Source organism: Rhinoderma darwinii, chromosome 6, assembly GCF_050947455.1.
Source record: "Rhinoderma darwinii isolate aRhiDar2 chromosome 6, aRhiDar2.hap1, whole genome shotgun sequence".
NCBI classification, from domain to species: Eukaryota; Metazoa; Chordata; class Amphibia; order Anura; family Rhinodermatidae; genus Rhinoderma; species Rhinoderma darwinii.
Window position 1 is genome coordinate 127,718,017 of NC_134692.1, and position 26,396 is coordinate 127,744,412.

A 26,396-nucleotide genomic window follows, 5' to 3' on the forward strand; every position below is an offset into this window, starting at 1 on the left:
GCTGAGCCAGCCACAACCCATTTACAGTTGGAGCGCTGTTTATGGAAGACATCAGTCATGTTTTTCTAATCCTAGACGACCCTGATTAAGGCCATAATACAACAGAAATGTAGCAACACCCGGACCGCCATTCACCCTACTGAAACAAACTCACCATAGAGAACTATGCTGAATACTAGTCTATAGGTGTATACATACAGATGTGTGCATGCTACTTCATCTCCAGAACCACTGTAACGGACGATCAGCTTTTACCATGTTCACGCGCTGCCTGGAAGCCTAAAGATAACACTTCCTTTGCTGGACCATAGGGCAACGGTCAGACTTATTCGCTTTTATAGTAACACATTGTAGAACGTCCCTTTAAATTTCCATGAGGCAAACATGTGCAAAGAAAATTGTCCTTTCAGCATATGTCTGACACATTTAATAGTTTGCTTACCGCATGCTGTTTTACACCACAAAAATGTTTTTTAAAAAAGGCATTCGTCAACAGAACAGCCCAAATGTGATGTGGACAAAGCAGGAAGGGGCATCTACTATGCAGACCCCTATGTGACTTGTGACAACACTACTCAGTTGTCATCTGGTGGAGAGGCAACTCTGTCAAGGTAAATGTGCCCATACACGTTAGATGAATGCCGGCCGAACCTGGAGGTTCAGCTGCACCGGTTGACCATCTGGGCTCCCACCAGCATTTGCCAATCTGTTGTTCTCCGGCAGAGGAGCAGAATAAGGGAAAAACCCAAAAGCGCCGGCTCAGTTGCACCACGACCACCACCGGTGGCCGACAAAACCCATTGACTTTAATGAGATCTGTCGAGTTTCTGTTTTACCGGAAACAATAGTGCAGCATGCTGCACTATAGTTACCGGTACTCTTGGCTGGATCTGCAACAGCGGCTCCGAACAGATTCTCCACAGATGTGAACGAGGACTAATGTGTATACGGTGTCCAGACTTCAACACTCCTGATACTTTGTTCTCTCTGCTGCCGGAGCGGTCATGTGTATAGGGGGAGGGGGATCAGGAGGAAATATCTGTCAGACAGATACCTAAAGGTGTATGGCCACCTTAAAGGGGTTGTCCAAGATTAAATGACTGTTAATGCTTGTCATTTATAAATGTAAATACATTTGGAATATACTTACATTTTCCAAAGTGGCCCCGTTTCCAGATCCTGCCGTGGGGTACTTGACGGGTGAGGTCACTCTCTGCACTGGCCGCTGTGTTGATCTTCAATACTTCTCCGGGTATACAACACGTCGCTTGTGCCGTGCAGGGGCTGTTTTGTTGTAACACGCATGCGTGGCTCCTGCTGTTATCTCGAGAACAGCAGGGACCGCGCATGCGCGTTACGGGCTGTGCAGCAGAACAGCCCATACACGGCACGTCTCAAGTGTCGTATACCCGGCAAAGAATTGAAGATCAACACAGCGGCCAGAGCAGCGAGTGACATCCCCAGTCAAGTACCCCACGGCAGGATCTGGAAACGGGGCCACTTTGGAAAACGTAAGTAGATTCCAAATGTATTTACATTTATAAATTACAAGCATGAACAGTCATTTAATCTTGGACAACCCCTTTAAGGGCTTATTTAGATGAGCGCGTATCACGTCCGTGTGATGGCCGTTAAAACAACGGCCGTCACACGGACTCATGTATTTCAATGGGGTCGTTCACACGACCGTGATTTCAACGGAGCGTGTAAAGGGTCCGTGGGAAAAAAAAAATAGGACATGTCCGATTTTTTTGCGCTTTACGCATTCCTTATTAAACTCTAGTCTATGGAGATAACACATCCCGCACGGGTGCAACTCGGGCCACCTGGGAATGCGTGATAACACTGCAGTTTTTCATGTCCGAGGTTCGCCACGTTCATGTGAATGTAGTCTAAGACTATAGGAGGTGAGGAACCTGGAGTTACTCTATACTGTACGATTTATTTTATTTACACATCATTACTATAAATTAGTTATTAATGAAGTACAAATATATAATATAAAATAGGAATCATTTAAGGGGTTGTCCACTACCGGACAACTGGTGACCTATTCCACCGGATAGGTCATCAGTATATCATCGGTGCGGGTCTGACAGCCGGACTGCGAACCGATCAGCCGCTCCGGTGGGCTGCGGATGTTATTGCCCATTACGCGAAGTACGGAGCCGGCAGCAGTTGGCTCCGTACATTGCATAGCGGCCGTCCTCCAGAACTGCAGCTCTGCTCCTATTCGGCAGCCGGAGCCAACTGCTTATGGCATGTACGTCTGGTGCCCGGAGGCAGCCGGAGCAGCTTAAAAGTGACGGGGTCCGGGTCTCGGACCCCCACAGATCATGCACGGATGGCCCATCCGGTGGATAAGTCATCAGCTGTCTGGTAGTGGACAGCCCCTCTAAGGCTCTGCTCACATTTAAGGCTCGTGTCAGAAATACGAGTCAGAAGTTTTTCACTATATGGCATGCAGTGGCATACGTCACCCGCAATGTTGAAAAAAAAACCAAAACAAAAAAAACGACAATTGATATACCACGCGGTATACTTTTTTTGTTGGATGCTCTGTATAGAAAAGCACTCGTTCTTAAAAAGTAAAAAATAAATAAAATGGTATAGAGACGTATACCTGCCCAGCACATACCAATAGGATATTCTTTTGGCACACGTCTGGTAAATTTGGCTCTATGGACACATTCAGCATTTGCATTGGGAGCTTTCTAGGGGCCTACGCCGCACATAGTATAAAAGTGCAATGTGAACAGAGCCTAAGAAAACTTATCTGTCAAAGTCAAGCAAATGTCACATCCACATTCCAGAACCTTGTATACACCCACAAGTAGTTACACGTCGCCATAATTATCCAATACAATGCCTGCCATAAATGTGGAAGGGAAAATAGAAGGGAACTCGGCAGATGCCAAGAAGCGGGCGCAGATTAGCAGATCGCATTTCTCATAGTATCCAATGAATGCAGCTTTGGGCGTGAATGACAAGGCAGTTGTGAATGACTTGTGTAAACCACAGCCGTACTCCGCACACCATTCAGTAAAACGCCTTGTTTACCGTTCTGACTCGCTTCCCATTTTCACTCACCAGAAAGGGAACTTGGACATTGTTTACCAGCATGAGATTAAAACAGAGAAGAATCTGCACAACGTCTCAAGTGGAGCTACAGCCGAGCAATCTTCATAAACAAAGTTCATTGAAATGAACAGAACACGTGCTAGTAGGGTCATATCCTGCGTGTCATTTTGTATCTTGTAGCAGATCTTAGGGGTCCGCAGCCGTCAGGAAGGGGTACCCCTTGAAAAAGCCATCCACGCGAAACGCGCGTTGGGGTTTCTCCACTTCTGGGAGTCACCATATTCCTGGAACGATATGGGTCAGTACTAGCGGTGCTTCCTTTGCAATCTTTAAATATATGATCATTGATTGATACATTTACTATTCTAAACTTGCGATAGGTTTAGCTGCTAAACACTTATGTCTACTTAGACAGCAGGTTTGGTCGTACTGAGTCTCTCTAAGCCTAACTATTAGGTTTCTTATCTTTTTCATGCCTGTTACTAGACCAATCGCTGTTTGCTGATATGTATCGTTACTGTGTATGGTTATAATTAACCTTTGCTTTCTCTGTATCTGTCGTTTGCAAATCGTTTAGAACCACTGCTACAAATTAACAACTACAGATATAAACTAACTGCTGTTTGTATTGTTTTACCTTTTTGACCCATGTTCCTCTCCCATACTTTTGGAGATATACAGTCTTTTTTGATTTGTAGTCTATTTTTAATCGTGTTACTTGTATTGTCTAAATAAAATTTATATTTTTCTATGCCATCTGGCATTTATATTTATTGATAGTTTCTGACTCTTTCTTTCTCTTGTGTTTAATTTAAAATTCACGGACTGTCTGCACGGCCCCATAGACTAATATAGGTCCGTACGACGCGTGTCAAAATCACACGCGTCGTATGGACGAATAACACGCTCGTGTAAACAAGCCCTTAGTAAAGGTGATAGTTGACATGTTTTGCTCCTAATTTACTAAAAGGTGCACTCCTCTTAAAAAAAAATTGGCGCATTCTTTACCGTCAGAGAGCCAGGAAAACAAATATACGCTTGGGTGGCCGAAAACCCAAAGATGTGCTCTTAAGTGTACCGGTCACATCTTACAAGTGATTAGAAGCTATGGATTGTTGGCGGAGATTGTACTTTTCCACCTCTTCCTGGACAGGCAGCGTAAGGGCTTGTCCACACGTAACAGAAGTTCTGCGTATTTTCTATCCACATATTTTCTCATCCACACGCTGCGTAAAAATTCAGTGCAGAAATTCAACTGCCGTACAAATTTTTCTCCAGTAATAAATGCAGGAAATGGTGCGTTTTTTTCCGCAGCGGAAATCCTGCCAATTTCTGCAGAAATTATCTGCAGCAAATCCATTACGTGTGGAAAAGCCCTTAGTCCTCTACATGTTATATACTTTCTAAAGCCTGTTCATGTCTATAAGGAGAGCCCAAAAACTCCACAGGGGAACTGAAGGGCCACCGCCCTCAGCCAAGCAATTCTGCACCATCGTTCTAGTGGTGGTCCGAGTACCCGTACCCCAACTAATGTAAACTTCTGACATAGCATCTTCATTATCGAAGCCCCACAATTTTTTTTTCTACCATCTGTTTGTAAGCGGGATGGATTACCGGATCTCGAGGTTAAAAATTACTTAGCGAACGCTCCATCTACTTTCCGTCTCCGTTCGACCATGTGAACCCCGCTCTGTCTAGCCGAATCCTACAGCATTTGCTGTGTGGACCGGAAGTCAGTCTCTCCAATCAGTCCTGTGCGAGTCTCATTGGACCGATTAGGGACTGACTTGTAGTCCACACAGCAGACGCATTGGGTCAGAGCGGGGTGGGGGGTCACCTGTTCCGACAGAGGGTCTGAACGGAGGTTGAAAAATAGGAGGTAAAGTGCCTGGTAAATATTTTTAACTGCAGTATCAGGTAAGTAATCGAATGTACATGGAACATTTAACAACACTTCATACTCTGCACAGGAGCAGGCAGGGGGAGCGACACGTGAGACCCCCCCACCTACAGGGAGCACAGGGGTCCCCTGAGCCCTAGGCTGACAATGGAGAGATGGCTGCACGTGTTCTCTCCATTCAAGTATACGGAAAAAGCCCAGAAGGCCTCCGGCCACCTCAAAGATCAGGGGACCCACTGTTGGCCACGTAACTGCAGGTCCCAGATATAGGACCTCCACCCATCAGACATTTATGGGATATCCACTGGATAAGCTAGACGGGTCTTTGGTGGGAAAACAACCCCTTTAATATTCTATAATAAAAAAATAAAGTTCTGCAATTTTTTAATATATTCCAATTCCTCCCCATTTTCTAGATCTGTTTGCAGTCATTCTAGTTCACATCCAGCGACTGAAGACCAGTACAGAATCAATACTTCTCACAGCTGGGAGTTTGCTACTATCGTATCCAGTCTGTAAACTAAATAATCTGGACTCCAGGTCGATACATTCATCCTGCACTGATACATTGCAGCAAAACATCAGGGTGGGAAAGAGATTTATTCTGATGTATTTAGCGGACGGAGAATCGCTTGGATCGGATACAACTGAAGCAAACATCCAGCTGTGAGAAGTATTTGGACAGTGATGTAAACAATGAATGCTCCCATTCACCGACAGTAAGCAGAGGTCTTCAAAATAGTGAAGAATTAAAACGCAAAGCGTATTAGAAAGTCGCGGCGCTTTATAGAACGATTAGGATATCGGAATACCCCTTTAGCTGCACGCCATCGTGACGGGACATGGACGACACCTCAGCGCGCTCACCGTACAGCGCCGTATATAGGACTGGCGCAAAATGAACATCACAGTTGCGACGTCTTAGCGGACAATCAGATATTTGCATCGTAACGGCGAGACACAACACTTAATTAGAAACAATCAAAGATTCACGCGTTATTTACGGCATCGTCTATGGCCCAGTTGATGAGGGGGATGTGGGGGGCCCTGGCAGGGGTGAGGTCATTATGTACAACTATCTATAGGTAACAGGGGAGTCTGCCGGTAGAAATGAAGTATTGTGTATATAGGTATTGCCGTATCCACACATACACAACCAGGCAGCGGCAGCCCCTTCACCCAGCCGAGGACCGTCAGCAGCCATGTGAGGGCAACTGACAGGATCAGGGGTAGATAGATGCCCATCCTTACAGCTATGGAGGGGAGAGGCCTGCTGCCGCCACTGCGCACACCTCTCTCCCTCAACTGCCCCTCACCGAAGCCTCTTACACCCCTCCCCAGCCCAGCCGCTACCCACCCAAACCCCAACACAAGACGGGCATCTCACCACTTGGCTAGTGGTCCTGGACATGGCCTTCTCCCCCTCTCCTTAGATGGCTTTAAGAATCACACAGCGGCCAACAGTAATGGCCGCCCGCATCGTCTGGAGCTGACGTCACTCCACAACAATGTTCGTGGTGGTGAAGGGAGGAGCTTATCGCTAAGATGCTGCGCTGGATTGGCTGATGTTTATCTCAGCCTGCCTTACTTGGCCGATGATTGGATGACGTGGGTGCGTATTACTGCACTATAGGAACGCCCTTCTCCGCCTCCTCCTCCTCCTCATTCACAGAAAAAGCGTCTTCGTTTCCTTGTTTGTTTCCTCCATTTTGAAGTGAGATTGTGCGGGGACGGACCTGTGTTTACGTCTCACGCCCACGCCTTGTCCTGTGGCTGGGGACAGGAGATATACCATGTGGACAAAAGTATTGGGACACACCTATGAATCATTCAGTTCAGGTGTTTCATTCTGTCCCATTACCACAGGTGTATAATATCCAGCCCCTCGCCATGCAGTCGCCTTTACTAACATCTGTGATAGGACGGGTCCTTGTATAGAGATCACTGAATCCCAGCGCGGTCCTGTAATAGGACCTCACCGTTGTAACAAGTCAGTTCATGAAATTTCTCCCCTCCTGGATATTCCACCATCATCTGTGAGTGAGATTATTGTAAAGTGGAAGGAACCGCAGCAACTCGGCCACGAAGTGCAGACCACGTAAAGTTACAGAGCGGGGTCACTGCGGAGTGCTGAGGATCACACACCTCCCAACCGTCCCGGATCCGGCGGGACAGTCCCAGTTTCTCACCGCCGTCCCGGGCGGTCTCTAAATGTCCCGCTGGGCGCTGCATCAGAAGAAGGCAGGAGTCTGGCGGCGGCGTTCTCACTGGGATCGATGCCGGCCAGTGAGTGGACCAGTCCAGTCACCTGACCTGTCATCTGACCTCACCAGCCAGGTGACTGGACTGGTTCACTCCCCGGCCGGCATCGACACCTGCCTTCTTCTGACGGTGAGTGATGGCGCTATTCACACCACCGATTTTTTGACAGCCCGGGAAACCTGGCCATCAAAAAATGGGACATGCCCTATTTTCTGCCGTTTACCCTAAATGCTGTAGGTTAGAGGTGTGTCCTATATCAATAGGGGGGGCAAATGGCGCTTATTGGAATCTCCCTAATGTGCCTTCTTAAGGGTATGTTCACACGGCTTATTTTCAGCCGTTTTTCGGGCCGTAAACACTTGAACACCTCCAAACATCTGCCCATTGATTTCAATGGGAAAAACGGCGTTCCGTTCCCACGGGGCGTTTTTTACGTGACCGTTTTTGAAAACGGTGCGTAAAAAAACGCCCCGTAAAAAAAGAAGTGCATGTCACTTCTTGAGCCGTTTTTGGAGCCGTTCTACATTGTCTCAATAGAAAAACCTCTCCAAAAACGGCTGTAAAAACGCATAAAAAACGCCTGATGCATAAAAAACAGCTGAAAACAGCTCCGCATTTTACAGCCTTTTTTGTTTAGCATGTGAACAGACCCTAAAGATTGGCAAGTATGAGACTCCATACTGGAGTAGTAGAAATCTACCTGTGGCATTTTTTTTCCACAGTTTCTGCCAATTTTTCCCCTTTTATGACAAATACAAAATAAAAATATATCGCCTTACATTTTGAAAACCCCATGTTGAAAAATTGTACAACAATCCAAAACGTGGAATTTTGCTCTGGGCATCAGCACCGGTCCTGAAAGGGTTAAAAAAAATGGTTCCATCAATCAACCTAAATTTCATTTTTTTTTGTTAAAGATACATTTACAAGGATAGTTCTGATTTAGGGTAAAAACGTGATGTGGTCCTGGCATAACGCAGGCATATATCCGGTTTGGTGTTTGCTAACCAAGAACAGTAACCAATCCCAGAAGAGTAAAAAAATAAAAGTGTTCCTAGTTACAGAAGGTTTTCCTTCTTCGTTCACATTTTGAGATTTAGCAGAACTAGTGCAAGGGAAAACTTGATGAGTTGCCCCTAGCAACCAAAAACATTCCAGCTTTCTTTTTCTAAGGCCTGGAAAGCGATCTGGTTGCTATGGGCAAAATACTGTCTAACATACAAACTGGCCTTGTTATCCTTAGCAACCAATCAGAGCTCAACTTTCATTTCTTAACCCCTTAATACCAAAGGTATTTTAATCCTTAATGACGAGCAATTTTTTACATTTTTCCTTCGTCGCATTCAAAGAGTTCTAACTTTTTTATTTTTCCTTTGACATTCCTGTATATCTATATATAGGACATTTTTTTTGCAGGACAAGTTGTATTTTTTAATAGCACCATTATGGGATACATATAACTTATTGATTAACTTTTTATTTACTTTTTTGGTGGGTGGGGTAGAGTAAGAAAAACGGAAATTTCACCATTCTTTTTTGCGTCTTAAATTTATGCCGATTACGTGTGGTGTAAATAACATAATAACTTTATTCAGCGGGTCGTTACGATTGCGGCGATACCGTATTTATATTGTTTTTTTGTTTTACTACTTTTACACCGTAAAAAAACTTTTTCTTCAAAATTATTTGTTTTTGTGTCTCCATATTTGAAGAACCATAACTTTTATTTCTTTTTCTGCCGATGCAGCTGTATGAGGGTTTGTTTATTGCGGGACAACTTGTAGTTTTTATTGATACAATTTTGTCGTACATGCGATTTTGTGATCACTTTTTATCAAATCTTTTTTAAGGCAGGATGAACAGAAAACAGCAATTCTGGCATTGTTTTTTAGTTTATTTTTTTACGGCGTTCACCGTGCGGGCTAAATAATGTAACTGTATTATAGATAGGGTCGTTACGGACGCGGCGATACCAAATATGTGTAATTATTTTCTTTTTTTCATAATAAAGTATTCTGTAAGGCAAAAAAGTGGGTTTTTAATTTTTTCTTACTTGGGACTTTTTATTTATGTATTTCAAACTTTATTAAACCTTTATAAATTTTTTTTTAGTCCCACTTGGAGACTTTACTGTGCGATCTTTTGATTTCGCTTTTATAATACACTGCAATACTCCCATTTTGCATTGTATTATTGCCTGTCAGTGTAAAACTGACAGGCATCTGTTATTAGGCCATAACTCTGGCATAGCCCAACAGGCAATCACTAGAGGCATACATTGGGGCCTTTATTAGGCCCCCGGCTCCCTTTGTTAGGCCCCCGGCTGCCATAGAAACCATTGACACCCCGCGATTGCATTGAGGGAGGCCAGTGGGGTAAGAAAGGGAGCCCCCTCCCTCCAAAACCACTTAGATGCGGCGCTCGTTATTGAGCGCCGCATCTGAAGGGTTAAATATGATCGGAGACCACTAGCGGTCTCCGATCGTTGCCCTAAAGGCCGAGGCTGTTCGCAACAGCACAGGCTTCAGGAGATCCCCGCCCGATGCGGGAAAAGCTCTTCTGAAGTGCCGCCGTGAAAATGCGGCGCTTCAGAAGAACTATCACGAACGGCCGCCGTAAAAACGCTATACGGCGGTTGTTAATGGATTAAGCTGCTCTAGAAAAATAAAAGCCACAAGACAATTTTTTAAGTCATGCCAGAAATACAACACGTGTCTGCTGATCTCCGCCTTTGATTGGCTGCTGCGGTCACATGCTACGTTTATGTAAACAACCGACGGGAGCGCCGCTGGTGTCTAAGCGCTGGATCGCCAGTAGCAGGGATAGATAAATACTGATTTTTTGTTTTGTTTATTTAATTTCCAACCCCTACTAAAAAATGTTCACATCCCCAATAACCCCTTTAATTGGAGTTCTAGGAAATTGGCTCTTCTAATGTGTGCCTCTGAGATTATGAGCCACATAGGGGACAGGAACTCTTGAGTCCACAACCTGTGTACAGCTCTGGAATATGTTGGTGCTATATAAGCAATGGGAAATAAATAACCATTCTCTTGTAGCTTCCCGTTTTTCTGACCGAAAAATGTAATATTGCCTCTAAAATTGCTAGATATTAGTAAAATGAGCAAAAAAAAAAGATTCATGTTGATCTCAACTCCTGTCATCCACTTGATAGTATCTTCTGTTTGGGTTTTTAGGCATATCAATGGTGCATTCATGATTGCTGTAAATCAATCCAACCAACTTGTTGCTGGTCGTCCTTGTTAATATTGATAATAGTTGCTCCACGGAGATACAATGGGAGAGACTGCCCCAAAATCCGTAATTGTGTCAAAAAACTTTAGTACATGGCGTGCGCCAAATTGGGACACAAAAGTGTCCTCTCATGCCATGTGTGCCATTTTGATAAATTTGGTGCATTTTTAATAAGATCTTGATATGTCCCCCCTTTGTCTTATATAAATAGTTTATTATATGAAAGGACATTTTACTCGTAACGCAACCCAGATTTTATAAAATTTCTGAGTTACAGTACTTGGGACAGGTCATAAAAGTCCTATCAGTGGGGGTCCGACCCTCTCAATCTTTTCACCTGAGACCCCCAATTATCTGACTTTTCTGACATGGCCAGAGTTGGCAAGAGACCTTTGATGGGGAGGGGGGAGTGTAAACTGTTTTTTTTTTTATATTTGTTTTTTTTCTCCCTGTATTCTGAGTAAGAATAATTTATTTATTGGACTATCGTAATATCCTATCCATTCTCTGGCTTCATTGTCACTTGTGGTTTTATATTTTATTATTAATTTGTTTTGTGGTAAATTGTTTTCTCAGGAACAGAAAAGAGGAAACGCTAAAGAGAAAAGCAAAGAGACACATATGAACTAAATCAATGGACTGTTGTTCTGTATTACACTGGATGCAACTGTCTACCTGTAAAGGTACTTTATATAAGATGTGTAATATCCATGGCCGTGGACCGTTGGAATTACTCACCCCTCGACGGCCGCAGCTATGGTCTGGTAAGTGCTGGCCCGCATCTCCTCCCCAGGAGATGCCAGCGCTCACTTCCGCTCCACTCTGCTGTGTCTCGTAGGGATGCACGGTGCATCGAAACTTTGATACTGTTTCGATACTGTGCACCCCCAAACGGTTCAATACCGTTATTTCATGTATTTTGATACTAAGCTGTGCGGGCGCACAGCTTAGCATTGTAACACATGAATGTATGAGAGCGGGGCTGCGGCTGTGTAATACAGTCATTGCCACGCTCCTGAGTCCTGACAATTGCGCGCCGTCAGGATAATGCGATGCGGCCAGTGCTGTACTAATGAGCGGCGGCACTGAAGACCGAACATGGCGGGCGCACTGCAAAACACCCCCATGTTCTGCCTTCAGTGCCTGAACCGCCGCTCATTAGTGCAGCACCGGCCACATCACCTCATGCTGACCGCGCGCGCACTTATTGTCAGGAGCGGGGCAATGGCTGTATTACACAGCCGCAGTTCCGCTCTATAACGGCAGAGATCAGAGAAACCTCTCATCTCCGCCGCTATTCCCCTGAATGCTGCGATCAAAGCTGGCCGCCACCGCAGCATTCAGGGGAAATTGAGAAGAGGGGGATGCCCCTTGGATCATGTCACAGGAATCCCTGTAACGCGATTGAGGGACGTACCATATATGGGCAGACAGCCCAGGGTCCATTGAAGGACCCCAGGGCTGTCTGACCATATTTCCTTTTAGGGCATACTGAGGTATAACCTAACAACTGCCTGTGTACTATCAGTATATAGATACAGTGGAGGAAATAAGTATTTGATCCTTTGCTGATTTTGTAAGTTTGCCCACTGTCAAAGACATGAACAGTCTAGAATTTTTAGGCTAGGTTAATTTTACCAGTGAGAGATAGATTATATATATAAAAAAAAAAAGAAAATCACATAGTCAAAATTATATATATTTATTTGCATTGTGCACAGAGAAATAAGTATTTGATCCCCTACCAACCATTAAGAGTTCAGCCTCCTCCAGACCAGTTAGACATTCCAAATCAACTTGGTGCCTGCATTAAAGACAGCTTTCTTAAATGGTCACCTGTATAAAAGACTCCTGTCCACAGACTCAATTAATCAGTCTGACTCTAACCCCTACAACATGGGCAAGACCAAAGAGCTTTCTAAGGATGTCAGGGACAAGATCATAGACCTGCACAAGGCTGGAATGGGCTACAAAACCATAAGTAAGACGCTGGGTGAGAAGGAGACAACTGTTGGTGCAATAGTAAGAAAATGGAAGACATACAAAATGACTGTCAATCGACATCGATCTGGGGCTCCATGCAAAATCTCACCTCGTGGGGTATCCTTGATCCTGAGGAAAGTGAGAGCTCAGCCGAAAACTACACAGGGGGAACTTGTTAATGATCTCAATGCAGCTGGGACCACAGTCACCAAGAAAACCATTGGTAACACATTACGCCGTAATGGATTAAAATCCTGCAGTGGCAGCAAGGTCCCCCTGCTCAAGAAGGCACATGTACAGGCCCGTCTGAAGTATGCAAATGAACATCTGGATGATTCTGAGAGTGATTGGGAGAAGGTGCTGTGGTCAGATGAGACTAAAATTGAGCTCTTTGGCATTAACTCTACTCTCCGTGTTTGGAGGAAGAGAAATGCTGCCTATGACCCAAAGAACACCCTCCCCACTGTCAAGCATGGAGGTGAAAACATTATGTTTTGGGGGTGTTTCTCTGCTAAGGGCACAGGACTACTTCACCGCATCAATGGGAGAATGGATGGAGTCATGTACCGTCAAATCCTGAGTGACAACCTCCTTCCCTCCACCAGGACATTAAAAATGTCTCGTGGCTGGATCTTCCAGCACGACAATGACCCGAAACATACAGTCAAGGCAACAAAGGAGTGGCTCAAAAAGAAGCACATTAAGGTCATGGAGTGGCCTAGCCAGTCTCCAGACCTTAATCCCATCGAAAACTTATGGAGGGAGCTGAAGATCTGAGTTGCCAAGCGACAGCCTCGAAATCTTAATGATTTACAGATGATCTGCAAAGAGGAGTGGGCCAAAATTCCATCTAACATGTGTGCAAACCTCATCATCAACTACAAATAACGTCTGACCGCTGTGCTTGCCAACAAGGGTTTTGCCACCAAGTATTAAGTCTTGTTTGCCAAAGGGATCAAATACTTATTTCTCTGTGCACAATGCAAATAAATATATATAATTTTGACAATGTGATTTTCAGTTTTTTTTTTAAATATAATCTATCTCTCACTTGTAAAATTAACCTAGCCTAAAAATTCTAGACTGCTCATGTATTTGACAGTGGGCAAACTTACAAAATCAGCAAGGGATCAAATACTTATTTCCTTCACTGTATATGCCAGTACATTACAATCAGTCTATAGATACACTACCGTTCAAAAGTTTGGGGTCACCCAGACAATTTTGTGTTTTCCATGAAAACTCACACTTATATTTATCAAATGAGTTGCAAAATGACTAGAAAATATAGTCAAGACATTGACAAGGTTAGAAATAATGATTTTTATTTGAAATAATAATTTTCTCCTTCAAACTTTTTGCTTTCGTCAAAGAATGCTCCATTTGCAGCAATTACAGCATTGCAGACCTTTGGCATTCTAGCTGTTAATTTGCTGAGGTAATCGGGAGAAATTTCACCCCATGCTTCCAGAAGCCCCTCCCACAAGTTGGATTGGCTTGATGGGCACTTCTTGCGTACCATACGGTCAAGCTGCTCCCACAACAGCTCTATGGGGTTGAGATCTGGTGACTGCGCTGGCCACTCCATTACAGACAGAATACCAGCTGCCTGCTTCTTCCCTAAATAGTTCTTGCATAATTTGGAGGTGTGCTTTGGGTCATTGTCCTGTTGTAGGATGAAATTGGCTCCAATCAAGCGCTCTCCACAGGGTATGGCATGGCGTTGCAAAATGGAGTGATAGCCTTCCTTATTCAAAATCCCTTTTACCTTGTACAAATCTCCCACTTTACCAGCACCAAAGCAACCCCAGACCATCACATTACCTCCACAATGCTTGATAGATGGCGTCAGGCACTCTTCCAGCATCTTTTCAGTTGTTCTGCGTCTCACAAATGTTCTTCTGTGTGATCCAAACACCTCAAACTTCGATTCGTCTGTCCATAACACTTTTTTTCCAATCTTCCTCTGTCCAATTTCTGTGTGCTTTTGCCCATATTAATCTTTTCCTTTTCTCAGATATGGCTTTTTCTTTGCCACTCTGCCCTGAAGGCCAGCATCCCGGAGTCGCCTCTTCACTGTAGACGTTGACACTGGCGTTTTGCGGGTACTATTTAATGACGCTGCCAGTTGAGGACCTGTGAGGCGTCTATTTCTCAAACTAGAGACTCTAATGTACTTGTCTTGTTGCTCAGTTGTGCAGCGGGGCCTCCCACTTCTCTTTCTACTCTGGTTAGAGCCTGTTTGTGCTGTCCTCTGAAGGGAGTAGTACATACCATTGTAGGAAATCTTCCGTTTCTTGGCAATTTCTCGCATGGAATAGCCTTCATTTCTAAGAACAAGAATAGACTGTCCAGTTTCACATGAAAGCTCTCTTTTTCTAGCCATTTTGAGAGTTTAATCGAACCCACAAATTTAATGCTCCAGATTCTGAACTAGCTCAAAGGAAGGTCAGTTTTATAGCTCCTCTAAACAGCAAAACTGTTTACAGCGGTGCTAACATAATTGCACAAGGGTTTTCAAGTGTTTTCTAATCATCCATTAGCCTTCTAATACAGTTAGCAAACACAATATACCCTTAGAACACTGGAGTGATGGTTGCTGGAAATGGGCCTCTATACACCTATGTAGATATTGTATTAAAAACCATACGTTTGCAGCTAGAACAGTCATTTAGCACATTAACAATGTATAGAGTGTATTTCTGATTAATTTAATGTTATCTTCATTGAAAAAAACTGCTTTTCTTTCAAAAATAAGGAAATTTCTAAGTGACCCTAAACTTTTGAACGGTAGTGTATATGCCAGGACATTACAGTTTTTTTTATAATAAACATTAAAATAAGTCTCAATACATAAAATATACACATATTCGGCATTGGCGCAGCCGTAATAACCTGCACAATAATTTTTTTGCGTCATTTATGATATGTACGCCGTAAAAAAATAAAATAAATACTTCTTTCTTTCACTTATTGTGAGTCAGGAGGTGTGATGAATTTAACCTCCATGTGCCTAACATTAATAGTAATTAACCCCATCTCGTACCTTACACATTAACCCATTATGACTGAGAAACATGATGGGGTTAATTACTATATGGCCGGATTCACACGAGCATGTTCAGTCCGTGATATACGGTCCGCAGTTCCCAGACTGAGCACACTGCAGGGAGCTGGGCTCTTATCGTCATCATTATCTATGATGCTAGGAGTCCCTGCCTCGCTGCGGGAAAACTGTCACGTACTGAAAACATGTTTTCAGTACGGGACAGTTATTAACCAATGCACGGTTCATTTTAGGCTACGGGCTCATCTCTTCCCCTCCGAGGAGGCCAAGGTGGCATTTATCATCTCCCTTCTTGCTGGCAAGGCCCTCGCATGGGCGAACCCAATCTTGGAGCAACAAGCACCTGTATCCTCGGACCTAGCCTTGTTCCTTCAGTCCTTCCGTGCCGTGTTCGAGGAGCTGGGTCGAACATCCTCTGCCGCAGCTACTCTGTTGACCCTCAAGCAAGAGGGTGCCACAGTAGGGGAGTATGCTATCTCCTTCCGTATCCTAGCAGCCGAGCTGGCATAGAACAATGGGGCACTGGTGGTGACCTCCTGGCAGGGACTGTCCTCTCACATCAAGGACGAACTGGCAGCCCGCGACCTTCCTTCCACCCTGGATGCCCTCATCCTGTTATCCACCCGGGTTGATATGAGAATCCAGGAGCGCACTCCAGAGGTTCGACAGGAGAGCCGGGTCCATAGACCAGCACCCTCGGTCCAGAGACCACTATTGCCTTCCCCTAGTGCGCTACCTGAAGAACTCATGCAGGTAGACAGAATCCAGTTATCTGAACAGGAGAAGCAGTGCAGACGCTCCTCTGAACTATGTATGTATTGTGGCCTTAAGGGTCATTTTGTGCGCCAATGCCCACAGAAACCAGGAAACTCCAGTACCTAGGGTTGGTTGGAGAGGCAACTCCAGGTGGAACGTCTCCAAACGTTAAAACCTCTCCCAAGTTATCGATTCCTGTGGCCATCGTCTCCGGAGAGACGTCACATCCTTCCTCCGCCTATCTTGATTCTGGAGCGGCTGCTAATTTCATCCAGCAGGATCTAGTGGATCGTTTACTTCTACCCACAGTCCGTCTGGAGAGACCACTGGCTGTTGCCTCTGTGAATGGTCTACCACTGCCCGATCCGATTATGCTCATCACGGAGCCGTTGACACTACGGGTCGGAGCTCTTAAATCAGAGCAGATCACCTTCCTGGTCCTATCCTGCTGGGCCTGCCATGGCTCCGCCTACACGCCCCGGTTCTTGACTGGAGTTCCGGAGAAGTTCTTCAATGGGGTTCCAGATGCCATAGCCATTGCCTGTCACAAGTCCATCCTGTTATGCCCCCTCTGCCTCAATCACTCTCCGGTCTACCTTCTCAGTATGCCAGTTTTGCGGATGTCTTCTGCAAACGAGAAGCTGAGACGTTGCCTCCACATCGGAATTATGACTGTCCCATTGAACTGGTTCCTAATGCTTCTCTTCCCCGTGGACGGGTATATCCTCTCTCCTTGCCAGAGACTTTATCTATGTCAGCCTATATCAATGAGAATTTGGAGAGGGGATTTATACGAAAATCTTCCTCCCCGGCTGGGGCCGGCTTCTTCTTCGTTAAGAAGAGAGATGGATCTCTTCGACCCTGCATTGACTACTGTGGTCTCAACCAGATCACGGTCAAGACCAAATACCCGTTGCCACTTATATCCGAGCTGTTTGATCGCATACGAGGAGCCAATTAATTTTCTAAGCTAGAACTGCGGGGGGCTTATAACCTAATCCGGATTCGCCGGTGTGACCAATGGAAGACAGCATTTAACACCCACGATGGGCACTACGAATACCTAGTGATGTCCTTCGGACTGTGTAACGCTCCCGTAGTATTTCAGGAATTCGTCAATGATATTTTCCGAGATCTCCTCTATATGTGTGTTGTAGTTTATCCTCTGCAGATTAGAAACATCCCTCCGGGGAGGACTTTTGTTCGGTTGGCAGACAGGAGAAGAATTCTCCGCTGGGGACACAGTGCTAAACTAGCTGGGCACGCTGGTGTCCATAAGACCCGAGACCTGATTGCTCGTCACTTCTGGTGGCCCACGCTACCTAAAGATGTTCTGGACTTTGTCTCTTCTTGCACGGTGTGTGCTTCTAACAAAGTTACTCACTCCAAGCCGGCCAGCCTGCTTCAACCTCTGCCTGTACCCAATGCCCCCTGGCAGCACATTGCAATGGACTTTGTCACAGATCTTCTCCCCTCAGCAGGATGCAACACTGTCTGGGTGGTGGTGGACCGGTTCTCTAACATGGCACATTTTATCCCGCTGACCGGCCTACCGTCTGCTCCCGGACTAGCGAGTCTCTTCATTCAACACATCTTTCACTTGCATGGCTTGCCTCTTCCCATTGTGTCCGACCGGGGGGGTTCAGTTTACCTCAAAGTTCTGGAGAGCCCTCTGTAAACTCCTGGATATGAGATTGGACTTTTCCTCAGCCTATCACCCCCAGTCCAATGGGCAAGTTGAGAGGATCAACCAGGTCATTGACAATTATCTCCGCCACTTCATCTCTTCACAGCACGATAACTGGGTACAGCTTCTTCCATGGGCCGAGTTCTTGTACAACAACCACACAAGTGAGTCCACCACTTCCACTCCATTTCACATTGTGTACAGTCAACATCCTAGAGTACCTCTTCCAGTGTCAACGTCTTCTCAGGTACACGCTGCTGACTTTGCAAATCTGGCAACAGACCCGGTCCTCTATTTTTTCTGGCAGTCGATCGCATGAAGCGAAAGGCAGATACAAAGAAAAGAGAGCCGCCTCAGTATCTTCCGGGTACTAAAGTCTTGCTGCCCTCTCGGAACATTCGTTTGAAGGTACCCTCATACAAGTTTGCTCCCAGGTTCCTTGGTCCTTTCGAGATTCTGCTACAGGTAAACGCTGTCTCCTATAAGCTGCGGCTGCCTCCTACCCTCAGAATCCCCAACTCCTTTCATGTGTCCCTCCTGAAACCCGTGGTCCTGAACCACTACAGCAAGACTTCTCGTTCCACAGTTGCTCCCAGCGGTTCTTCTGATGTATTCGAGGTGAGGGAGATCCTGGACTGCAAAAGGCTAGGAGGAAGGACTTTCTATTTTGTGGACTGGAAAGGGTTTGGTCCTGAGGAGAGGTCCTGGGAGCCAGAAGAGAACCTCAGTGCTCCTGCTCTTATTAAAAAATTCCTCTCTCGCTCTGGCCCCAAGAAGAAGGGGAGTAAGAGGGGGGATACTGTAGCGTCCATGGCCACGGGCCGTCGGGTTTACTCACCTCCCGACACCCGCAGCCATGGATGCGGGAGCGCTGGTCCCCATCTCCTTCCTAGGAGACGCCAGTGCTCACTTCCGCTCCGTTCTGCTGTGTCCCGTAGGGTGCGCGCGCACACTCGTGCCCGGCCTTAAAGGGTCAGCGGGCGCACATCAGGAAATCATCTTCATCAACGGCCCATGATTTCCTGGTCTATAAGAAGGCCCCAGCCCTTCTGATCCTTGCCTGAGCGTTGTTAGTTTATCCCAGTCTTTCTTGCAAATGATCCCTTAGTGTTTCCATTCCAGTTGTTACCAGTGCCCTGTTACCTGTTTCTGTATCCCGTACTGTTCTTGTTCCTGTGCTTACCAGTGTTGGAGTCGTGTCTACTGCACCTGCTGTCGTTTGCCACGTCCAGTGTCTTTTGCCACGTCCAGTGTCTTCTGCCACGTCCAGTGTCTTCTGCCACATTGAATACTGCCCGCCACATCTGGTGCTGCCTGCTGCACCGGCCTCATCCGTGCTGAAGCCACAGCCACTTTCTGGACTAGTTCAGGTACCCAAGCGTTACTATCTACTATTGACTTTCATATAGACTGATCTGGTCAGCTGCCTCTCCGCTACGGCGGAGCGGCCTTGTGGGTCCACATACCCTGTGACCGTGACACAGGTACCCTTGTGCTCGGACTTTATATTGACTTGGTACACAAATAACCTACTAGACCTTTTTGATGATATGTCAGGTGTGTACAATGATAACAAGGACTATGGTAAAATGAAAATTGGACATGTACATGTTCTGTATAGAGGGAATGTGGGCCCTCAGAATCATCTCCTCTGGTGGGCCCAAGGAGCCCAGTCTGAGGCTGCCTACTTAGATACGAAATCCCTTTTAACGTTCCTTTTCCATGAATGGCCTGGACCAAAACTGGCCCTTTCTCAGGTTTGTTGGGGGTTCTAGTAATTCAACTAAAATCTATACTGTATATATGAATATGCCAGTGCTTAGGCTCTATAAATGTCAAGTTTCTGCATTTACTGGCAGCTCTTATATGGTATAGTTCTGATGTGTGAACTGCTTTGCTGTTTACAGAGCCATGCAATGTGTGACAAAACACAGGAAGCAAGTGAAAACGCTTGTGGTTGGCACAGCCTACAAAATTGTGTGTTTTTATTGTTTTTTTTGCATGGTGCTATGTAATGTAGAGATAGGACTGATGTGTTTACAGTGCCAGTCCCTCTGTAGTGAACTTAACGAGAGTCGTATGGACTACCAGTGATGTCTTGTAACACGATGACCACAAGATGTCATATTGCTGAACGTTTAGTGTTGTTTGTTGGATTGTTAGGATGTAATCTTTGTGTTTTAATATTGAACTGGCATTTAAAGGGTAACTAAACGTTCAACATATTTCTGATGTGTCATAGTGACATGTCAAAAGTTTCGATTGGTGGGGTCTAAGCACTGAGACCTCCACCAATCGCTAAAACAAAGCGGCAGAAGTGCACGTGGGGGCGCTCAGCCGCTTCGTTTCTGTTTGGCTTTTTCCGGAAAGCCGATGTACCGGAGTACGGGCTCATAGACTTTCTATTGAGCCTGTACTCCAATACATTGATTTCCGGAATAAGCCGAACAAAAACTAATTGGCCGAGCACTTCTGCCGCTTCGTTTTAGCGATTGGTGAGGGTCTCAGTGCTGGGTCCCTTGTCTGTTTGTCTGTCGTGCACTTATTGAGCGTAGGGACCGTCGCCCAGTTGTACGCCGTTGCCTAGGACGGGCCGTGCAAGTAGGCAGGGACTGAGTGGCGGTAGATTAGGGCTATGACATGTCACTATGACATGTCAGAAGTTTGTTGAAAGTTTAGTTACCCTTTTAATTATATCCGTGATCTCTAATGAATACTTCTGGGCATATTATGCACACTGGTGGTCAAGCTTGGGTGTCATCCTCTTATTCCGTGCGTTTCCATCATTCTCATTACCATGTCATTAGTCATATCCATAAAAGGTTCTTGGGACCTAAATACCTTAAAATGTTGTGATACTGTAAAGGATCTGCCAGACACAACTTCTGTGTCGGTCTATGTATACCTTCATTTGCTTCTTGTCTTTGCCTGTGATTCTGTCTTGTTTCCTGGCTCTGCTGTTCCTGCTTGTACTATTGAACTCTGCTTCAAATTGACCTTGGCTTTACTGACTACGCTCCTGCTCTGCTTTTGGTACCTCATACACTCCTGGTTTGACTCGGCTCGTTCACTACTCTTGTTGCTCACGGTGTTGCTGTGGGCAACTGCCCCACTTCCCTTAGCTTCTGTGTACCCTTGTCTGTTTGTCTGTCGTGCACTTATTGAGCGTAGGGACCGTCGCCCAGTTGTACGCCGTCGCCTAGGACGGGCCGTGCAAGTAGACAGGGACTGAGTGGCGGGTAGATTAGGGCTATGACATGTCACTATGACATGTCAGAAGTTTGTTGAAAGTTTAGTTACCCTTTAAATTATATCCGTGATCTCTGATGAATACTTCTGGGCATATTATGCACACTGGTGGTCAAGCTTGGGTGTCATCCTCTTATTCCGTGCGTTTCCATCATTCTCATTACCATGTCATTAGTCATATCCATAAAAGGTTCTTGGGACATAAATACCTTAAAATGTTATGATACTGTAAAGGATCTGCCAGACACAGCTTCTGTGTCGACGCCCGTGGTTAATCAGTCTGCATCTGCTCCTAGGTCTGATAGAGTGACTCGATCTGCTACCACTCAGGCTGGTAGGCTGAGGAGTGGGAGAACCTATCACAGCCTGGCCAGACGGTTCTAGCTCTCGCCCTCGGTCTATGTATACCTTCATTTGCTTCTTGTCTTTGCCTGTGATTCTGTCTTGTTTCCTGGATCTGCTGTTCCTGCTTGTACTATTGACCTCTGCTTCAAATTGACCCTGGCTTTACGGACTACGCTCCTGCTCTGCGTTTGGTACCTCGTACACTCCTGGTTTGACTCGGCTCGTTCACTACTCTTGTTGCTCACGGTGTTGCTGTGGGCAACTGCCCCATTTCCCTTAGCTTCTGTGTACCCTTGTCTGTTTGTCTGTCGTGCACTTATTGAGCGTAGGGACCGTCGCCCAGTTGTACGCCGTCGCCTAGGACGGGCCGTGCAAGTAGGCAGGGACTGAGTGGCGGGTAGATTAGGGCTCACCTGTCTGTCTCCCTACCCCGACATTAGATAATCACAGGCCCATATACCTTTTCTACCCTGGTTCCTACTACTATGGACACCCTTGATACCCTGGCTCAGCTAATGCAGGGTCTCTCCCTACAGGTCCAAGCCCTGGCTCAGAGGTGCGACCAGCCTGATGCTAACCAGCTAGTGCCCTCCACCTCACCTCTTGAACCCCATCTCAAGTTGCCTGACCGGTTCTCAGGGGACCGAAAGACTTTTTTCTCCTTTCGGGAGAGTTGTAGACTCTATTTCCGTCTAAAGCCCTACTCCTCAGGTTCTGAGAGCCACCGAGTGGGTATAACTGTCTCCCGGCTCCAGGACGGCCCCCAAGATTGGACCTTCTCCTTGGCTCCTGATGCCCCTGAACTTTCCTCTGTTGACCTTTTTTTTTTGCTCTCGGGCTCATCTATGACGAGACTGACAAGACTGCCTTTGCCGAGAGTCAGCTGGTGACCTTACGTCAGGGTAAGAGACCCGTTGAAGAGTACTGTTCTGACATTAAGAAGTGGTGTGTAGCTTCTCGCTGGAATGACCCTGCTTTGAGGTGTCAGTTTAGATTTGGTCTGTCAAACGCCCTGAAAGACCTGTTAGTTAGCTATCCCTCTTCTGACTCTCTAGATCAGGTTATGGCTTTAGAGGTACGTCTTGACCGACGTCTCAGGGAACGACGACTTGAACGTTTTTGTACCTTCTCCTCTGGCTCCCCCATGATGGCTCCCGAGGTTCCGTTGCTTCGTTCTTCCACGGAAAACTCGGATGAACCAATGCAACTCGGGGCCTCCGTGTCTCCCCAACAACGTAGAGAGCTCCGCAGGAAGAATGGTCTCTGCTTCTACTGTGGGGATGACAAGCATCAAGTGAACAACTGTCCTAGGCGTAAGAATAAGCAGCCGGAAAACTTCTGCGCCTAAGTGACCATCGGGGAGGTCGCTTGGGCTCACAGGTATTTCCCGTAAATATGAAACCTAATAAGATCTTGCTTCCCTTTCAGGTCTCTTTTGAGGGTAGGTCTGCCACCGGCAGTGCCTTCATGGATTCAGGGTCTTCTGCTAATATTATGTCTGTGGAATTTGCTATGTCTCTAGCTATGCCATTGATTGATTTGGCTAAACCTGTCCCGGTAGTGGGTATCGACTCCACTCCACTTGCTAATGGTTATTTTACGCAGCATACCCCTGTTTTTGAACTGATTGTTGGCTCCATTCATTTGGAGCAGTGTTCTGTACTGGTGATACAGGGATTATCGTCCGATTTGGCTTTAGGCCTTCCCTGGTTGCAGATGCATAATCCCATGTTTAACTGGAGTACTGGGGATCTTACTAAATGGGGTAATGAATGCATGACGTCCTGTTTTTCTGTTAATTTTATTTCTCTCCCTGAGGAGGTGAACACTCTACCTGAGTTTATTCAGGACTTCGTTTATGTTTTTTCTAAAAAGGCCTCCGAAGTGTTACCTCCTCATAGAGAATACGATTGCGCAATCGATTGGGAACGTGAGGCCATGAGAGAATATATCCAGGAAAGCCTGGCCAAGGGTTACATTCGCCCCTCTACTTCTCCGGTAGGTGCTGGCTTCTTCTTCGTAGGGAAGAAGGATGGTGGTCTTAGGCCGTGCATCGATTACCGAAACTTGAATAAGGTCACTGTAAGGAACCAGTATCCCCTTCCTTTTATTCCTGATCTCTTCAATCAGGTTCAGGGGTCCAAATGGTTCTCTAAGTTTGATCTTCGGAGGGCTTATAACCTTATCCGAGTCAGAGAAGGGGATGCGTGAAAGACTGCGTTTAACACGCCCGAAGGTCATTTCGAATACCTCTTCATGCCCTTTGGGTTGTGTAATGCTCCCGCGGTCTTCCAGAATTTCATAAATGAGATTTTAAGAGACTACCTGGGGGTATTTCTTGTAGTGTACCTTGATGACATACTTGTGTTTTCCAAGGACTGGTCCTCCCACATTGAGCATGTCAGGAAGGTGCTCCAGGTCCTTCGGGAAAACAAACTCTTTGCTAAATCCGAAAAATGTGTGTTTGGGGTGCAGGAGATACCATTTTTGGGTCAAATCCTCACTCCTCATGAATTCCGCATGGACCCTGCCAAGTTTCAGGCTGTGGTTGAACGGGTCCAACCTGCCTCCCTGAAGGCTTTACAGTGCTTCCTGGGGTTCGCTAATTATTACAGGAGATTTATTGCCAACTTCTTGGTCATCGCTAAGCCTCTTACGGATCTTACTCGCAAAAGGTGCTGATCTCCTCCACTGGCCTCCGGAGGCGGTCCAGGCTTTTGAGATCCTTAAGAAGTGCCAGGAGGAGGGGGTTGAATCTTCAAACCTCCTACACTGTGTGCCGCTATTTTCTGAGCGAGTGCACAGTGTAGGAGGATTAGATACAGTGGTAATCAGACAGTATAACACGAACATACACGAACATAATACACACATCACATACACAAACAAACTTACCTGCTCCTGCTGCCGCTGCCGCCTCCGCTCCTATACCTTGCGTCTTTGCTGCCTTGAACATATGGCCGTAAGCCGCGACTGGAAGTCGTCATCTTACTGTCCAGACGCGGCTTCCGGTCCACATGAAAATGGCGCCGGATTTCGCTCTGCCAAAGACCTTCCTTTTGGTCTGTGTGGGAACGGCTCCCGTTCGCATTCTCTATGGGGATGTATGTGCCGTATTCCATCTCTGTATGTGTTGTTAATCAACACATACAGAGATGAAAAAAAAAATGGCAGCCCCCATAGAGAAGTTAAAGTAAGAAAAAAGTAAAAAGTACAACACAAAAACACAAATAAATAAAATTTATTTTAATATCATACTAAAAGCAATATTATATAAAAATAATAATTTCGTGACACCTTCCCTTTAAGACACTGTGAGCATGCAGGCGCAGGAGTTATGCCCACACATGCACTTGTGGAGGGGGTGGCAACTTTGATTGACAGCAACCACCCCACAGCCGCAATCTGCAGATGTCATTTTACCCTTGTGAAGTCGTGATCAATTGTGATCGCTGGCTCAACAAGGATGGGGATAAGCAATCAGTGGATTCTAGGAAGCCACCATGCTGCCAACTGTATTCAATTCAATTCAGTTTCACCTAGGTGCATTAGTCATAAAGCAAAGACTGGATTTGCTCAGTGCCACTTCTACCTTTGCTTTTATTTCATGTGAAAACAATTAACTGCTGCTTTACTCAATTCTGCTAGATGGCGCTCTATCATTTCAAATGCATAAATAATTAAAAAGTTATTCAAAATTTCTATATCACAAGTTCTTTCATTATTGTGTGTTACTGCCGTATTGACTTCACCTTTGATTATTATGTAGGAATTTATTTTCTTTCCCTATTTCTCTATATTTGTTTTTTGCAGGGTATTTGAGAATCTAAAAGGAAGAACAATGAAATGTGCCCTGAATAGCCCATAAAGCTAGAACACCAGGTACTAAAGAAACTTTAGGTAACAGAAAATCACTTGGTCAAAAATGTTTCCACACCAAACCTTATCAATCCCTTCCCTCCGCAGCCATTTTTTTGGTTTTGCTATTTCCTCCCCACTTTCCAAAAGCCATATGTATTTTTATTTTTCTATCAATATAGCCATATGAGGGCTTGTTTTTTGCAGCACGAGTTTCACTGCACCGTTTATTGCACCATATAATGTACTGGGGAAAAATTATTGGTGGGGTGAAATTGGAAAAACACGGCGATACCTCCATTGTTTTTTAGGTTTTATTTTTACGCCATTCAATGTGCGGTAAAAACGTAATGTTAACTTTATTCTGCAGGTAAATATGATCATGACAATACCAAATTTATATACCGTATTTTTCGGGCTATAAGATGCACCTGACTATGAGACGCACTCCGGTTTTAGACAACAGAAAATAGGAAAAAATTTCATATTTTACTACTTTTAGGCCTTATTCACACGAATGTGTTATACGTTCGTGCTACGCGCGTGATTTTCACGCGCCTCGCACGAACCTATGTTAATGAATGGGGCCGTTCAGACTGTCAGTGAATTTGATGCAGCTGTAGTTTTTATAAGCACCATTTTTTAGTGCATATGATTTTTTTTTATCACTTTTTATTTCATTCTTTTTAGCGCTATGTTGACCAGAAAACAAAGATTCTGGGGTTTTAAAAAAAAAATAAAAAATCTACACCGTTCAACGTGCGAGTCAAATAATGCTATATTGTAATAGTTTTGTACTTTTACGGATGCAGCAATACCAATTTTTTTTATTTTTACATTGTGCTTGGGGAAAAATGGGAAAAGGGTTCTTGTTTTTTTAACTTTAAATATTTTTTTACACTCCTGCAAATTTATCTAACTTTTATTTTTTACACACATTTTATTAGTTCCCC

At 45.3% G+C, this 26,396-nt stretch overlaps 1 protein-coding gene and 1 long non-coding RNA gene across 2 annotated transcripts in view; one reads left to right on the top strand and one right to left on the bottom strand.

Annotated features, from left to right (window-relative positions):
- The window catches only part of PDPK1 (3-phosphoinositide dependent protein kinase 1), a 63,781-nt gene extending 57,277 nt beyond the window's left edge, over window positions 1-6,504 (bottom strand). Inside the window, exon 1 of the mRNA XM_075830330.1 lies at window positions 6,369-6,504. Coding sequence (XP_075686445.1) covers window positions 6,369-6,392 — 24 coding nt within the window. The 5' untranslated portion in view covers window positions 6,393-6,504. The remainder of the gene's footprint in view (window positions 1-6,368) is intronic.
- A 4,576-nt stretch (window positions 6,505-11,080) lies between these two features.
- Window positions 11,081-26,396, top strand: part of LOC142656471 (uncharacterized) — a 51,869-nt gene continuing 36,553 nt past the window's right edge. Inside the window, exons 1-2 of the long non-coding RNA XR_012849684.1 lie at window positions 11,081-11,181; window positions 25,399-25,485. This is a non-coding gene — a long non-coding RNA (uncharacterized LOC142656471). The remainder of the gene's footprint in view (window positions 11,182-25,398; window positions 25,486-26,396) is intronic.